Genomic DNA, 17,961 nt, shown 5'->3' on the forward strand with positions numbered 1-17,961 from the left:
CTCTATATACATACATACATACTATGTTTGGCTGATGCACATCATTAGAGCTTGAAAGTACCAGTCGATTAATCAATTATTCAATCAAGATAAAATTCACCGGCCACTATTTTAATAAACAACCTTAAAAACGTAATTGTTCAGTAAGAATGACAAAATGTTACTTGTTTAGAATCAAAAGTGTATAGAAAAAACAATAGTACAAAATACATACAGTATTATAATATACCATTTGTGTTTAAACCATTTATCCGTTTAAATTTTCATTTAACATTTTACGTACTACAAACAAAGTGAAATGTGTGAAGCATCAAATCTTCGTATAACTTGCACTTAGAAAGAACAAGGTAATTTAACTTAAACAACTTAACACAATTAAGCAAATACAACCAAACCAACATCTACATATAGAGTAAATATAACTTAAGACTAATAGTTATATGTACTTAATTTTTGCAAGGCAATCAGTTTCCTAGATTTTTTAATATCAACCTGTTAGATTTTACAGTGACATTCCTGGTTGAAGAATTTTAACAACTAATCCAGCATTCTTGTGCTTGTAATTAAGCACAGTCATAGAAAGGTTTGGAGATACAGAAACAAATATAGAAGTCTATACAGAATGAGATGTGTGTGTGTGTGTGTGTGTGTGTAGATAGATGTGTAATACATATTGTAATATTGGCCGACATTAACTCTCAGTGCAGTAACCATAATAGAATAATGGAGTAAATACATTTTTGAATAGTATACACCCTAATGGGACACAGGTAGGGCTAACAATAGACAAACCACAGATGAACTGCTGTGGGCTGTCTTATGTTACATGCTGTTTCATTACCTCATTTGCACCATGGATTTAGGTTCCATGGTAACTGCTAACAGTAAAATAAGAAGAGTAGACCTGGCCATGTAAAACCCTAACTACAATTACAATCAAAGAGTCATGCAACAGATCAATGGTTTGGGTTTGGCTTTTAGCTTTAAGTGACTGAGATCTGTTGTTTTGAATTCTAGTGCCCTACATTGTGTAGAGCACTAGATGAAAAAAAAAAAAAAAAGAGTCAAAAGTCAAAATTTTTCACATAACCACCTTCTACAGGAAGTGATGACTTCCGGCTGCTGTGTGACAGTTCATCTAAACACATCACACACACAGCTTCCTTATATATCACACACACACACACCGAGTACGCCAGCTTACCAGGCAGGAGTCTGGTTGTCAAATATTAGCATCGTAATGTCAAGTCAAAGTGAGCCCACCAGCACCGGAGACAATCTACTGCAAACACCTGAACAGGTATGGACTCATATTCACTTGTTTGGATTTAAAATATACTACATTTTAGTTTCACTTTGGCCCTCTGCTAGTTACTAACCAAATAGTTTTTACGATTTTCTTTCACCTAGTAAAAAACAAATCGTAAAAATCTACTTTTGTTTTGTAATGGGTTTTGTGTTTCTCTAGGTCTTCTTATCAATTCTGCACCCATTGTCAGGCTTTTGGCTGATCATTTTTCTCTTCTCTCTCTCCATCTTTGTGAAAACCCCAAACCTTAAATTGTTAGCTGAGTCATAGCAGTGTTCATATCACACTAAAACACTGACTCATGTTGTCCAAATGGCTATTTTCAGATGCTGTGACTATGATTCATAATTGTTTTAGATGTATGCTTGGATCAGATGATGCAGAATGAAGCATGTTTGTCACGGAAGACAGCCACACAGTGTGTTTCTGCGTATGTTGCAATTGTCGGCAGTCAACACATTTGGAGGAGACTCGTAATGTTTATTGAGATACCTTATGTTTTGACTACACAGTAGTTTTGCAACATTGCTATGATATGCAAACATAATAAAACTAGTTATGCATGTGTGTTGTGGTTGGGTACCTGTTTATTTGCATACGTATCTTAGGATGCGTTACTAGTCATTCCCTTTAAGGTCATTTTTCCTGGTTTGATATTGAGTGGGTTGTTGCCTCTTAAGTCACTTTTATTATCAGCAATAGAGGAAGTCACTAACAGACGCAGACCTTATCAGCAAAAAAGTGAGGCTGTTATTTGCTAATGGAGATATTTAAGGCTTCTTTGCACGTTCATTTTAAAGAGCTGATGATGAGACGATATGACCTTCAAATACCTGTTTAAATGTACTTTGACATCATGATTCGATTCCCTGTATTTAAACAGAAACACTTTTATATTTTTTTATCCTTTTCCAGGAACAAGGCTTATCAAGACTCAGACAGGTAAAACACATCAGCTGGCTGCAGCTTTGCTTTTCAAAGGAAGGTTTCTTCTATATGTCTTGAAGAAGTATTATATAAATATTATTTTTTTTTGTCATTTGTCAAGCCTGTGTTACAAACTGGAAGTTTGAGGTTTGAAAGACATGGGCAATGGGCATTTACCAAGCAGGAAGGGTCTACCAAAAGACATTATTGAGTTGCATTATGGGAAATGTAAAATCGGGGGCGCCCGGATAGCTCAGTTGGTAGACCGGGCACCCATATATAGAGGTTTACTCCTCGACGCAGCAGGCCCCGGTTCGACTCCGACCTGCGGCCCTTTGCTGCATGTCATTCCCCCCTCTCTCTCTCCTTTCATGTCTTCAGCTGTCCTGTCAAAGAAAGGCCTAAAAATGGCATAAAATAAGTTAAGTTATTGATGATGGGGATAAAAGGTAAGCATACCTTGGCTTAAGGCCGTTTTACGGTTCTGCGAAGGCTCCACGCAGAGCTTTCGCCGTAGCCTACGTGCGTCGCTGCAACTAGAGCGTAGGATCTAGCGTAGACGCAGAGGGGTCTGCGGGGGTATGCCGTCGATTCGACGCAGAAGCATAAAACGGCCTTTACTGTGCATTGATTTTGATAATACATTTTACAATCTGTTTCTCGCATTCCCCACAACTTTACGGAATTGCAATACTAATTCAGAAACGTTCATTGTAATCGATTACCCAACTTTCAAGAGTTACAAGAATCTATAAACAACATTTTATTAGGGATGCACCGATTGTGAAATTCTGGGCCAATGCCAATGTTTAAAATCGCAATTTGGCCCATAGCCAAAGCCAATATCAATTATTTTTGTTGTTGTTTATTTTGTTTTGGTTATTTATTTCCCCGTTTATGCCAGGCAAATAAAGAAATCTTCATTATAAAAAAAGAAAAAAACTGCTTTGTTCACTGTATCACTATCTTTGAATGAGCACAACTTCAATCACACAAACAACCTTCAAACGAAGCTTCTTTTGCATGAATAAGATACTTCTTTTAAGAAAACAGCTACTTTGAAAGCCTTTTTAACCTCTTAACACAACATTTAGCCAGCACAAAATAGATGCAACACAACAGATAAACATCAACCACTGCAATCAGTGAATGTCATCTTATTTGCCAATAGGTCGATGCAGTCAACAAGGCGAATACCGGCAGATACCGATGTTCGGGCCAATAAATCAGCAATAAATCGGCGCATCCCTTATCTGTGTGGAAATGAATGGAAACCAATTTTCTAAAAGAAAATATATTTACACTACAGCATGTTTTGGGAAATAGTCCACAGTAATGTAAAGCATTCATAATTTGTACTAAATGGTCTACATGTGAAGTCACTGGCATGGTCCTTTAAGTAAGTGTTTTGTCATGGCTGCCTTTTGCCTTTTTCTGTCTTTATCTTCAGTTATCGCCTGGCCATGTACGTAAACTGGGGTTGACGAGGAAAACGCGAGAAAGGAGGGTAGGCGACACTACGTAACCTTCAAATACCTCAAATGTAACCTGAGAATATCTTACAATCTGACAGAATCAAGGAGAAAATGTGCTGCTCTTCTCCTTTAGGATTTCAAGGAAGATGAAAACCCAGAAGAGAAAGCCCAGAGACACAAGGAGCAGGAGGTATCACCATTCATGTGCTGTACTTCTAATTAAAAGTTTGGTTTGTTTTCCAACCGAGCTCTCACTCTGTTTATTTCTGTTTAAAGCTGAAGCCTCTGTATAAAGAGCTGTTGTACACCATCGCTCATAAGATGGGTCAACCGTCATCAGCTGAGGTCTTCACAGATAGCCAGCTTCAACAGTACATCAAGGAGGTAAGCACCATGGCTTCACACATAACACATAACACATCCGCTGCTGTGTTGGCGTACGACTGTTTACAAAGATTTCTTTTCTCTCTCGCTCAATCTGTCCTATCTACCAGGCTTTCGTTATGACAGAGTCAGAGCACAACAGTCTGACCGAGAAAGTACGGAGCACAGAGGTGAGAAAAGGAAGTCAGCATGTTTTTTCCAAGTGAATGCGCCATTAGATACCCCTATATCATTCATAGCAAGCATCTTAACGTCCCACCACCTTCCGTTCAGTTTACCAGTGGCAGAAATTATGTCATCTGCATGTCTGAGTCAGCAATAAGTGGCTGTCTGAGTACCAAAGCATCTAAATAACTATCTGACCCGTTACAGCCCCCAGTATACTGCCTCATGGCCACTCTAAAGGAAGCCAAGGGAATCCTGGGAAAAGACGTCAGTGGTAAGGATGAATCCTAATGACTTTGGTGATCCCCCTGACTTTCCATCTAGGTCCACCAGCAGCTCAAAGTTTTCACTTAGCCAGAATGATCTCAACATCTACTCAGTGGTTTGGCACAAAATCTGGAGATTTACATTTTTTGCTACACAGTGAGATGGCTCGACAACTATTGGATGGATTTCCATTTCATTTTGGTACAGACACATGTTCCCCTCAGGATGAATTGTAACAATTGATGAGTAATGATTTTTTCCCCCTCTAGCACTATCATTAGACCAAAATGTGTCCAATACGTTGGTTTTCAACCAAATATCTCTATAACAAATTACATCCCCATCAGCTTCAACTGAACTGTGTTCAGTGCTAGCAAATGTTAGCATGCAAACTTGTGAAACTAAAATGGTGAACATAGTAAAAATGATACCTGCCAAACATCATCATGTTAGCATTGTCATTGCGAGCATTTTAGCATGCTGAAATTAGCGCTCAGCCTGTTAAAGTAAAGTGTTTTCCTGAAAGTGACTCTGTTGTTGACATGTTGCGGTGTTTCCGTACCTTGGTTGAATTCCTCTATACTGACGTGTTGGGTTGTAGGTGACTTTCGGTTCTTATGTTTGAGAACCGAACCTTCTTTCACTTCTTGTTAACTGCATGTGGTATTTGTGGAGTAATCTTTTGCCATCTCTGGATTATGAAATACTGTCACCACACTCTCAAGTCTGGTACAAACACATGTTCCCCTCAGGATGAATTGTAACAATTCATGAGTAATGATTTTTTCCCCCCTAGCAGTATCATTAGACCAAAATGTGTCCAATACGTTGGTTTTCAACCAAATACCTGTATAACAAATTACATTCCCATCAGCTTTAGCTGAACTGTGTTCAGTGCTAGCTAATGTTGGCGTGCAACTTGAACTAAAATGGTGAACATAGTAAAAATGATACTGTCACCACACTCTCAAGTCTGGAATTACTGGAATTGTTGGGTCTTTGTAAATCATAGAGTGTGGTCTAGACCTAATCTAGCTGTAAAGTGTCCTGAGATAACTCTTATTTATGATTTGATACTATAAATAAAGTTGAATTGAATTGAATTGAAGTCTACTGCAGATCTCATGTGTGTTGAACAGGTTTCAGTGACCCATACTGCCTGCTGACCATAATGGAGGACGAGGAGGAGAGCCGAACACGCCGGTCCAGAGCCAAACCCAGTAAATCTATTGTAAAGGACGCCGTATCCGATGACAAAATCTACCAGTCAGACATAAAAAAGCAGACTCTGAACCCCATCTGGAACCAAACCTTCATACTGTAAGTCTAAATGTGTGTACGTATGTCAGGTGAACCAGGTTGAAATTTCTTTTTCTTATCATTTTGTTCTTTTTGGTTTAGAGAGTTCACAGGCATCGCCGGTGCCAGCTTCCACCTTGAGATGTGGTGAGATAAAACAAAGAGTTCCACTTTTTCTGCTTTGAAATCCTACTCTTCATTACATTGAGCTAAACAGTGCTGTTTCTGTTTCAGGGATAAGGACGAAGAGGTTTCGCTCACTCAGAAACTAGAGGATATCAAAACCAATTTTAATAGCTTAAGAAGGTATTACACTCTCTCTGTGACTCACACAAAAAAAAAGATGACTCAGCAAAGCAGGTGAACGTTTCTATTTGTACCTGTTTAGGATGATCAAGGAAGCCAAAAAGGAGAAAGGGACAGATGACTTTTTGGGAAATGTGGTCCTAAAACTACAGGTGGTAAATGTTTTTATTTTGATATCTGCTATTTTACTTTTCACAGCTTCCCAGTCTAATAATCATTTGTATCATCTCACTTTAGGATCTCCACTGTACTGAAGACCACTGGTACAATCTGGAGCCCAGAACAGAGACGTATCCTGATCGCGGCCAGTGCCACCTGAATCTCAAGTTCATCCATAAAGCGGTAAAAACGTGCATTCTCATCCCGTAACTCATTGTTGGTTTTATACGGAAGAGGATTAGGGCCCCATGTGAAAAAAAAGTCAAAATTCTGACTTTAATCTTATGATTCTGACTTTTTTTTTCACCTTTATTTTTACAGGCAAGTCATTAAAAACAGGTTCTTATTTACATATATATATTAGTGCTGTCAAACGATTAAAATATTTAATCTCGATTAATCGCATTAATGTCATAGTTAACTCGCAATTAATCACACATTTTTATCTATTCTAAATGTCCCTATTCAATCCAATAATGTCCAATTATTTTTTCTCATTTTAATGCTCTTAAAGATTAAAGTCAGAATTCTGACTTTTTTCTCAGTATTCCCAGAATAAAGTCAGAATTCTGACTTTAATCTCATAATTCTGACTCTTTTTTTTTTTTTATAAAAAAAAATTGACTTTAAAAAAAGTTCTGACTTTAAAAGTAAGAATTTTCTCAATTCTGACTTTAAACTCAGAACTCAAATACATTTTTCACATGTGGCCCTAATCTTCCGTAGTTTTAAGAACGAAAACGTCTGTTAGAATAAATGAAGAAATGTACACTAATAAAATGTCAAGAGCTGGTCTTTCATTGTGAAATGTGTGCAACTGGAAGAGGAACTGGGATGTATGGCCTCTGGTGAAGTTACTGACACCTGTGTTCAAGTATGATGAAAAAGTGGGCATAAAATATTACAACAATGTATTAAATGTATGCTTATACTTCATTTTTTTTTAAACTGGTTTTGCGTTTTATGACCGACAGAGAGACGGGACGCTGAGTGCCGGTCGTAGCGCTTACATCAATTACTGTGGGATTCTGCAGCAGTTTGTTCAAGCTTACATCTCCAAGCAACAGGTAAAGGACAAGAACACTCCATCTTTTCAAAATCCCATTTAAATCGCTTACTTTTCTTTCTTTCTTTCTTTCTTTCTCTCTTCTTAATTCCCCTGTCTTACTTGGTTTTTCAGAGTTCTGCTCCGTGGAAAGGGGAGCTGGGTGGCGAGGCTCAGACTCTGCTGGAGCTCTATGCTACGCAGAATGACCTTTCACCTTTTCTTCAGGACCTGGCGTAAGTACCACGTTAACATCAGGCAGAATTATAATAGTATACTATTATATATATTATATATAGTATACTAGTGTTTAGACAGGAACCAGTTCTCGAGCTCTATACACACTGAAAGGAATTGATTTCATTCTAAAAGCATAATTAAAGGGGAAATGCAAGAAATGCACTATAAATAAGCTTTATAGTTTATCTCACTGTTCAATATTATAACTTATCAGCTTGTATCAGGTGATATGAACATATGTTTACTGCTGTCCAAATTATTGATACCACACAAAAGTAAAAATGAACTAATTAAATAGCTTAAGGTTTTGTTTTACACATTTGAAGAGATTTGTATAATGTAAAGCATAACAGTGGAACATTTTTCTGTATTAGACACTGTCTAATACAGAATTGTACATCAAATATTATTACATTTATTATAAATTGAATTAAAATGTTAAAATATCTTATATTTATATATATATATATCATATCATGATAGCAGTTTCAAGCATACCAGCTTTTTGTTACCACTGCAATGTGCCATGTTCTCTTTTTGTTGTAGTTCTCAGTAAGTTTGTGGGTGTGTGTACCTCAACAGGAAGTGGGTGGCTTACAGCAAGCTGTACCAGAGTTTAGAGGTGGACTCGTCTGTGCTGTTCCAGCAGCTAACCAGTGTAGAGTACCATTGGCATCAGCAGAAGCTGCCATACCAACAGGTAGTGCTCACTTCATTGTCAGCGGTGGAAGGTAACTTGTGCTGCCTTCAAATGGAGCTACTGCCACCCAACATAATGTAATCTAGTGCAGGAAATCCAAAAGCATAATGCAGTGATTCTCAACTGGTGGGTCGCGGACAGCTGGTCAATAATGGTCAATTTAATGCGCATCTGATTTTGGACTGGAAAAAATATATCTGATTATTTCAGATATATTGAGAAAATTGTTTTTGTATTTTAGTTTGTTTCGCCAGCTGTAAGTCATGACTGGTTTTCAAGACGGCGGCCGCATGTAAACATGAACGCCAGAGTTATCTTTTTAATAAACTGTCTGTACACTTACAAAGTTCTCAATGCTTCGGTTAACATTTAGGGACCCTCATTATGCTACCATTGAAGTTTGGTGATATTTTGAGCCTTTTTAGTGGTATAATAAGCGATTTGTTTTTACTTTCCCTGTGCCCCGAATACTAGCATTGTAAGCTAATCAGCGGTCCACGCTAGCTTGTTTTCAAGCTACAAACACATTCGATTAGCATGAAAACATGTCCCAGAGAACAATCGAGTGGGTAAACGTCTGTTATTGACCCCTAAGTTCATTTAATGAATTTATTCATCTTGCACTCATTTCAAGAGATTTATTGCCAGATTTGCCTGGTTCCTTTACTAAAATGTAAAAAAAAAAGAAAAAAAAAGAAACCAGGAGTTAATATCTAAGCACACAGTAGGATTGAGAAAGGTGTTGCACTCTGTTAACAGAAACAGGAACTTGGGGACTCTCTTCATGGTTTCCTGCAATACGGACTGTGTCTGGTGGCCAAATACAGAGACATCTTCCCCCCAACTCCCAGTGCTACTCCAAAACTACACACACTGCTCAGGTATACATGGTTGTGTGGTGATATATTTGCTAACATAGTTGTTGTAATTAAATACATTTGTTTTTGCTTTTTCCAACGTTTTAAATTTTTTTATTTTTCTTCTACACATTTTATTTATTTCTACGTCCCATATTTTCTGATATAAAACAAAAATTTAAAACGGGTCAATGTGACCCGAAGACAACACATTAAGCAAAAAAAAAAAAGGAATGTGCTTTTGTTTCAGAATCTTGGTCCAGATCTGTAAGACTCAGGCGTTTCAGAAACTGAACCCAGCTCACTTTGAGTTACATGATGAGGTCAGCGATGCCATACAGGTCAGTAATCATACTAGTGATATTATTACCAACAGTTTGTATATCATAAGTCTTTAATTACTCATATTAGGACTTTTATATCAGACAGGTACACAGGAGTGGTTTACCATCAAAAAGGGTTTGCACCAGCCAATGACTAAGGTAAAGACAAGCGCATCATGAAAGGCTTCACATTGTGGAATTGAGGGTGATATGGTTTCTCCAATACTAAAGTCATGTTGTTTTTTCACCATGCTGATATACAGGACCTGTCAGAGATCGTGAACGCCCTCTCCAGATTGATTGGGGAGGTGCAGTTAGACATAAAACACAACAAGGATGCCTGGAATAGGGTATTTGTCAGGTAAGGTGGGACAATTGAACTACTATAAGCACTAGCGTGGGTTTTTTTGCTCCATTAAAGGTGCACTATGAGTTCCTGCATGGTCACTTCTGTTGACGTTCCAAGTAAATTTCAAACAAAACAGAGCAAGCTCGCCCCTCCCCCCATGTTTCCCTAACTGTCATGACTAACTGACTAACTGTCACTAACCCCGACCCCCTCCCCCAACCATCTTGTCGGTTATTGGCTGAAGTGGTTTGTTGTATTTTGGTGCACAGCCTGTGCCTCTAGTGTTTGTTTGACGTTTATGACCCCTGTGTTGTCTCCCGAGACCGGGCTTTTTCACAGTGTGTTCAGGAGGCAGGCAGCTTAACGGATCAAGGAGAGATGCCTACGATTTGAGACAAAAATGAAATCGCACTGAAGTCATGCAGGAACTCATAGTGCACCTTTAATAGACAGACATTTTGAATTGCTGTAACCAGGTGTTTCAAATAAACATTGATTATGGTTTGGTTTGTTTGGTTTTGTCTCACTTTTGCACTATTTAGAATGTATTTATTGTATTGTTTATATTTTGTATATATTTTATACTTATTGCACCATGGGTCGCAGAGAAACACATTATCAAGTCCTCTGTATGTCTGGCACATATTTTGAAAAAATTGATAATAAAGTTGATTTGACTTGATTCCATTCAGGTTGGTCAGTTCCAGGGTCCTGGTTTTGTGTATGCTGGTTTACTGGAATGGCTCACTGGGACAGTTTGTTAATGTTATTAGTTGCACCTTTGCATTTCCTGCTATAACATGTCAAACTGTCTGCAGTGAGAGTCAAACCAAACCAAATTGAGTTTTAATGCATGAAAGGGCTTTGGGCTAGCACTATTAATAAAAAAATAACAAAGTCCCATTTAGACAAATCAACATGGCTTCCAAAAAAACTTATTAGAAACAACTGTGTTTCAAAAGGGCATCGCCATTCAAATTGCATTATGACATGTTTACCTGTTGTAATCATGAATGTGTTTTTTTCTCATGATTATAGTGCTGTGCAGGTGGATGTGTTCACTGTGGTCTATAAAAGGTTTGACTCTCTGGTAAGTGGCAAATGGAACCGTTTATGTCCCCTAAACCTCCAGGTGTCTTGACGAACAAATAACGAACGAACGAAAGAATAATTCAGTCTTATTTCATCTCACCTAATTTGTTCTCCTCTTCTCTCCTCCATAGCTTGCAAATGAAGTGAGGGAAACCTTATCCCTGATTGAGGGTCACATAGAGCAGGCTCTAGCCAACAGCTTGTTCCCTGTTTACCTGAGCCTGCAGGCCATCCACAAAGACAAGGCTTACTTACAGAAAAGGTTGGTTATCAAAGGCTACTCACACACTTTTTTGTCAGCTGTTACCCCCTCCTCCCTATCAGATGAGGTCAGCACCCTTGCATCGATACCTTCATGTTCTGAATTTGTTTATTTCAGTTTATTTTGGATGTTTAGTAAAGTGGATATTGTTACAATAATGTTTTGATACTACTGATATTGTTTTGATATTATTGAATTACAGTCAAACTGTCAGTTTAGGTCAGTTTCGTTTGCTGCTACTAAAAAGTTGTACTATAAACATTTCAATTGTTTATCCATTACTTTTAGCTAGTTATCTTACCTGTTTATCCATTATGTTAAGCTTATGCTAATTATTTCATCTGTTTGTCTGTTACTTTTAGCTAGTTATTTCAGCTACTTACTTTTAGCAAATGATTTTCCAATGTCTATTTTTAATGAGCTTTTAGCTAATTATCTTACCTGTTTATCTATTAGCACACTTTAAGCTAATGCTAACTATTTCAACTGTTTAACCGTTACTTTTAGCCTTTAGCTAATTATTTCAGTTGCTTACTCTTAGCTAACTTTTTAAGGTAATGGTAAGGTAATGCTAATTATTTCAACTGTTTATTTGTTACTTTTAGCTAACTCCCACCCTGCCTGCAAAAGGGTGCTACTGAACAAACAAAATATAAACAAAAGAAAATGAAAATATTAGGAGTTATTACTGTTGTTCCAGGGGATTACTTGAGTTAACAAACTTTCAAGAGGGCTTCAGAGAGGCTCTGCCTTACTGGTTGAACCAGGCCTTCAGCACAACTCAGGATAGAGTGGAGAGGGCTGTGCGGGTAGACCAGGTAATATATATATATTATACTTGACTATCATAATAAACATTGTTTATTTTATCCACGGTATTATCATGATATGTTTTACTCTCTTCTCTCAGCTCCAACCCCTGCAGTCTGGTGCTGTGCCCATAAAACACAGTAGCTCAGCAGTGGACCTGGTGGCATGTATCCAGCCTATCTGCCAGCTGTGGGAGCAGCTGTCCTGGCCTGACCCTGAGGAGGCCTTCATGCTCATGGTCAAACTCACTGAGGTGCAGTATTCTGCCATTAACATGGTCCTAATCAGATGCTATACTGTTCAGATTATCTGAATGTGTGGGAATGCTGGTAGTTGACTGTGGTCTATTTTTGCTTTCTGTGTGTTTTCAGGATGTGTGTAAGATTGTGGTGAACTACTGTCACATCCTGAAGGAGAGGGTCAGGGTGCTGTCAGAGAACTCCGACCACGGCAGCGCCATCAACATGGTAAGGGCAGGCAAGGAGAAAATAAATACTTTGAATGCTACATAGTACACTCATTTACGCTTTCTACTCTCTCTGTAGTTGTGCGTGGTGGTGAATGACTTGGAACACTTACGGTCAGTACTGACCCGACTTCCTACACAGCTGAACTGGGCAGGGCTCCGAGATCGGACCCAAAATGTGATTAGGGAAAGCCAGTTCCACAACACTCTGCCCTCACAGCTAGAGCAAGCCCAGGGTGTCCTTGGCCGAGAGATTCGCTCCGCTTTAGACACTCTTGGAAAAAAGGTGTAACATTTAATCATCATTATATCCCTGAAACTAAATGCAATGATGATGTATATGAGAATAGAGAAACCTTCAACATGACCTCTCTGTCTTCCTTCTGTCTGCCTTTCCAGTTAAACAGAGACATTGAGACTCATGTCCGAAACATGTCAACCAGGCGGAGGATTCCCTCCAAGTCCACAGAGGACGTAGGTGACAAATATCCAAATATATAACACAAATACAGATGTCTTTTATGTATGCCGGATATCCAACCCCCTCTCTTTCAGGCTGCAGCCCCTCTGATGCAATACCTGGAGCAAGAGCTGCAGTATATGAATGAAAACCTTGTTCAAGAGAACTTCAACAGGTACATACATGTCACAATTCTATCATTGTGAGCTCTCATGGTTCCATGTTGATTTGATCCAGTCTTGAACTCCGCATCTCCTCATGAAATTGTGTCACTTTCTTTTTTATCTCTCATGCCCAGTCTCCTGATGCCTTTGTGGAATAACTCAGTGAAGATCCTCCACCAGGTGGCTACGCAGCATCCACAGCAAGAAGGGCTCATGGTGTTCTGCCAGAGACTGCTGTACACACTGCAGGTCGGTCCTCAGCCATGTGGATGTCGTGACTGCCAGGGCAGAAGAAAGCTTTTGTAGTATAGTAGTGTGAACTTTAGCTCAGAAAGAATTCCACTTAAAGTATCAAGTCGACATTTTCGGAAATATGCCCAATCACTTTCTTGCTGAGAGGAAGGTATAGTCAGGAGACATAGCTTAGCTTAGCATAAAGACTGTAAGCAGAAGGAAAGAGCTAGCCTGGCTCCGTCCAAAAGTCAAACAAATCCACTTACCAGCACCTCTAAAGCTGTACAAAACAACATGCTGGGGTTTACGGTGGGCCCATAGTTTCATAATAATAATAATAATAATATTAACTTTATTTGTATGGCACCTTTCATACATTAAATGCAGCTCAAAGTGCTTTTAAGTATGGCACAATAGGCAAAAGACAACATAAATAAGTTCATTAGAATAGAAGACAATAAAAATACAAATTCACAGAAATAAAATAGTAAAAATGGCAGTAGAAAAAGCTAACAACGAACTACACTAACTAAACGCCAGCCTGAATAAGTAGGTCTTCAGTTGATTTTGTGTCACCGTAGCTTGCATATCTAATGTAGTCTAATCTAATCTTGGAGCGTAGTAACTGAAAGCAGTTTCTCTGCTTGTTTTGTGGGCTACTTTGCAGAACAGTTAAAATACCAGTATCAGAGGACCTGAGGGCTCTTGTTGGTTGATAAGGCGTTAAAAAGTCTGAAATGTAAGAAGGTGCTAATCATTAAGAGCTTTGTATGTGAGTAAAATGACTTTAAAATCAACTCTAAAAGAAATGGGAGCCAGAGCAGGGTAGCTAAAACATGTTTCCAGTATTTGTTAAAAGTCTGGCAGCAGCGTTCTGAACCAGCTGAAGTTTTCCTAACAGCCTTTTTGGTAGGCCAGCCAGAGAAGAGTGCAATACAATAATCTAACCTGCTAGTAATTAAAGCGTCCTGCTTTGTTAAGAACAGCCTTACTTTAGCTACATTTCTCAGGTGGAAGAAGGCTGTCCTGGGTCACTTTGCTAATATGAGCTTCAAAGCTTAAATGAAATGTAGAAAATGACACCAAGACTTTTAACTTCTGATTTGGTATGGTGAGCCAGGTCCCCAAGCCTATTAAAAGTGTCTCTCTCTTGCATTCACGTCCTAGCAGCAGTATCTCTGTTTTATCTTCGTTGAGTTTTAAAAGATTGCTATTCATCCATTGTTGTATCGAGGCCAAACAGGCAGTCAAAGATGATAGGCCATTTGGGTTATTAGGCTCAACAGAAATGCGTAACTATAGTTGGAAATTTACTATGGAGTTTCATGGTACATTTTGATTTTGGGTGTGAATTTAGTGCCTGGAGCTGTGCTTCCACGCTGAGGGAAATGGACTCCCTCTGAACACACTCCACTCTGATGAGTACAAGGTAACTAAAGACATTTCCTTGAATTATATATTTTCGGGTCTACATTTCCTCAGACAAAAAAAGAAAAGAAAACCGTGTATGTGATAATATGCTTCATTCACATTTCATCCATTCTCTCCTATGTGTCCAGGCTCTCAAAACTCACATTACTTACAACTCTCTGAGCAGCTGGCAGCTTATGGAGAAGTTCCTTGAAAGGAAAATATCGGAGCAGGTGAGAAAGGCACCTGCAAGAAATGCTTTTCAGACTACAGCAAACTCATGCTAGTTGTTCAATCTTTCTCTCCGTTTCTCCTGTATGCACAACAGAATGTGTACAGTGGAGAGAAATATGGTGCAGTCACCCTCCTCACGTCCTACAGGAGATCAGACCAAAGACTCAGAGTCGAGGTGTTGAATGCAGTCAACCTCATACCAATGGACTCTAATGGTAAGACCGTACCCATATATAGGTACATTTCAGGAAATGCACATTGCTATGGAACCTTTCCCTGAAGGCTTAATGCTTTGATGCTTTTGCCAGGTTTCAGCGACCCGTTTGTGCAGCTGAGTCTGGAGCCTAACCACATTTTTCCTGAAGTAGAACTTCGCTGCACTCAGATCAAAAGCTGTGATCTCAATCCCCTTTTTGATGAGGCCTTTGAATTGTAAGTTGTTGGTTTTATATTTGTCACTATTCTCAGTTTTCACACTGCCAAGTGAACCTGTACAGCCATCAGCTTTCCAGATGTTTTTGACATCCTCTGATCTCTGTCTCCACTATATCCCAGTCTGGTATCCCTGGATCAGTGCCAGGCTCCAGGGGCTTGCCTGGTCGTGACAGTTCTGGACCATGACACCTTGAGGACAGATGACTTTGAAGGCGAGGCCTTCCTGGCCCTCAAGTCCATACCAGGAGTAGCTGGAGGAAAGGAAGGAGATGGACTCACTACACAGCCAGATGCCGTCCCTGCTCAGATTCGACTGTCTCTGATGCATCCTAAACCGAACGGTATGATCCGAGCCCGGTTCTAGGCATGGGCACGGCAAATGCTCCCCAAATTTAAAATAATAAGTATTTTTATTTTACCTTGTCGGTTCAACCAATCATACAAATGCCACATCGAAATAATATCTTTAATGGCCTATAAAATATGGAGACACAACCAAAGAGCAGTGTCACTTTTTTGATCAGTAGGTTTTTCCTGTGGGAGACTGTGGCCAGAGTACTCAAAGTACTAAAAGTCCCATTCTGAGCCAGGAAAACCCCTGAAAAAACACTAGCCGTTGGTGGCCAACCAACCTCTGTTACTGCCCTCTCCCCTCCCCATTCAAACCAGTCTACAACCGGACCTGGTATGATTTGTCAGTTGGTTTAGACCAATGAAGCCGGATTTTATTTTAATTAACCTATGAAGCAAAAAATAACTTGCTGGGCCCCTATTAAACCCCACTTTCTACCCAGTCCCTGTGCAATGTGTACAGTATTTCTGTGGTTAAACACTATCCACATCCATCCATCTTCAACCGCTTATCCGGGGTCGGGTCGCGGGGACAGCATCTCCAGCAGCTCCAGCAGGGGACCCCAAACTTCCCTTTCCTGAGCCACATTAACCAGCTCTGACTGGGGGATCCCGAGGCGTTCCCAGGTCAGGGTGGAGATATAATCTCGCCACCTAGTCCTGGGTCTTCCCTGAGGCCTCCTCCCAGCTGGACGTGCCTGGAACACCTCCCTATGGGGGAGCCCAGGGGGCATCCTTACCAGATACCCAAACCACCTCAACTGGCTCCTTTCAACGCAAAGGAGCAGCGGCTCTACTGAGCTTCTCACCCTATTTCTAAGGGACTGCCACTCCCCTGAGAAAACCCATTACGGCCGCTTATACCCGGAGTCTCGTTCTTTCGGTCATGACCCAGCCTTTATGACCACAAGTGAGGGTAGAAACGAAAATGAACCGGTAGATCGAGAGCTTTGCCTTGTGGCTCGGCTCTCTTTTCGTTACGGTGCGGTGAACTGTGACAAAAAGAGAGCTAAATAGTATATCTAGCTATAATAATGAAATCAATATTTTAAAATGAGCAAATTCTAATCTAAGTGACAATGATTACTATCTTGCAAATCCTGAAGCTGTTTCTTATTTTCCAGAGGACAGCATTCTGAGGTTACTGGAGTCCAGGAGAGGAGAGCGAGATGCTCAGGCCTACGTGAAGAAACGAAGACAGAGAGAGAAGCAGTCCCAGGAGGGGATTCAACCGTGACAAACATGCGGACAATTTCTTCTTCCAAAAATATACAATTTGTTTTAATGATCTGTACCAAAAACAGAGAAAAAAAAAAAAAAATCACTCAGAAAGAAACACTGGTGTTGGATGAGTTGTGTGTGGACAGTATGCCGAGCATGGGTTCACTGAAGACCATCACAGTGATCATGAACACTTTCACACCTGCATTTAAAACTCATACACCTGATACATGCATATCTGTCTGCTTCCTGATGCTTTGTCTAGTCAGTGCAAAAGATAAGTATGACATCACTTAACTATGTGTGTGTGTGTGTATATATATATATATATATATATATATATATATATATATATATATATATATATATATATACATATCTATATAGATATATATATATATATATATATGATATATATAGATATCTATATATATCTATATAGATATATAGATATATATATATTGGACTATATTTGACACACTGTGAAATGTCAAAGATTACTACAAATGTAAAAAATTTGGCAAACCTGTCAGACATTGATTTTAAACAGAAAATGGGCCGGTTTTAACAAAGTTTGTTAAAGAGTTAACATGAAAAGTAAAAATGAAAAAATATGTAATTTCAAATACTACACAAGTTGACAGAGTACATTTGCCTTGATTGTGTTAACATGCTTTCCTCTTCCAGTTTATGTAGAAGAATATTAGAGAAAACCTGAGTGCTTTAACAGAGGCCATTTGTTTTATATTTAAACAAATATTACTAGTCTTTAATATTTTCTGTTATTTTTCAACGGTAATTGACCATTTGAAATTTATTTTGGTAAAAACAAAAATTAAACACGAAATTCAATATAATCTTATGATCGTGTGATGGCCCCCTTTTGGCTGTAGCATGATAGGCTAATTGTCTGGATGACGCTAAATATGCCCTTTAAGTGTTTTCAGTCAGACCTTTTGATTTTGGTAAGACAGCTCAAAACCCTGCTAACTGCTAACCTGATGTGTCATCCATCCA

General features: G+C 39.1%; 1 protein-coding gene across 1 annotated transcript; it reads left to right on the plus strand.

Moving 5' to 3' along the window:
* Window positions 1-1,155: 1,155 nt before the first annotated feature.
* On the plus strand, window positions 1,156-17,806 carry unc13d (unc-13 homolog D (C. elegans)). The gene is made up of 34 exons (XM_078279370.1): window positions 1,156-1,300; window positions 2,225-2,251; window positions 3,687-3,743; window positions 3,845-3,901; window positions 3,988-4,095; window positions 4,206-4,265; window positions 4,468-4,534; window positions 5,667-5,847; window positions 5,929-5,973; window positions 6,061-6,132; window positions 6,215-6,284; window positions 6,370-6,474; window positions 7,266-7,358; window positions 7,472-7,572; window positions 8,159-8,276; window positions 9,036-9,157; window positions 9,384-9,474; window positions 9,559-9,615; window positions 9,720-9,817; window positions 10,844-10,895; window positions 11,029-11,159; window positions 11,860-11,977; window positions 12,070-12,222; window positions 12,341-12,436; window positions 12,515-12,721; window positions 12,835-12,909; window positions 12,991-13,070; window positions 13,194-13,308; window positions 14,651-14,722; window positions 14,853-14,936; window positions 15,032-15,152; window positions 15,246-15,369; window positions 15,493-15,713; window positions 16,848-17,806. Exons 1-34 carry the CDS (start codon window positions 1,241-1,243, stop codon window positions 16,958-16,960), a joined length of 3,351 nt encoding a protein of 1,116 aa, XP_078135496.1. The 5' UTR covers window positions 1,156-1,240; the 3' UTR covers window positions 16,961-17,806.
* The last annotated feature ends 155 nt before the right edge of the window (window positions 17,807-17,961 follow it).

The sequence above is a fragment of the Sander vitreus genome, chromosome 21, assembly GCF_031162955.1.
Source record: "Sander vitreus isolate 19-12246 chromosome 21, sanVit1, whole genome shotgun sequence".
NCBI lineage: Eukaryota > Metazoa > Chordata > Actinopteri > Perciformes > Percidae > Sander > Sander vitreus.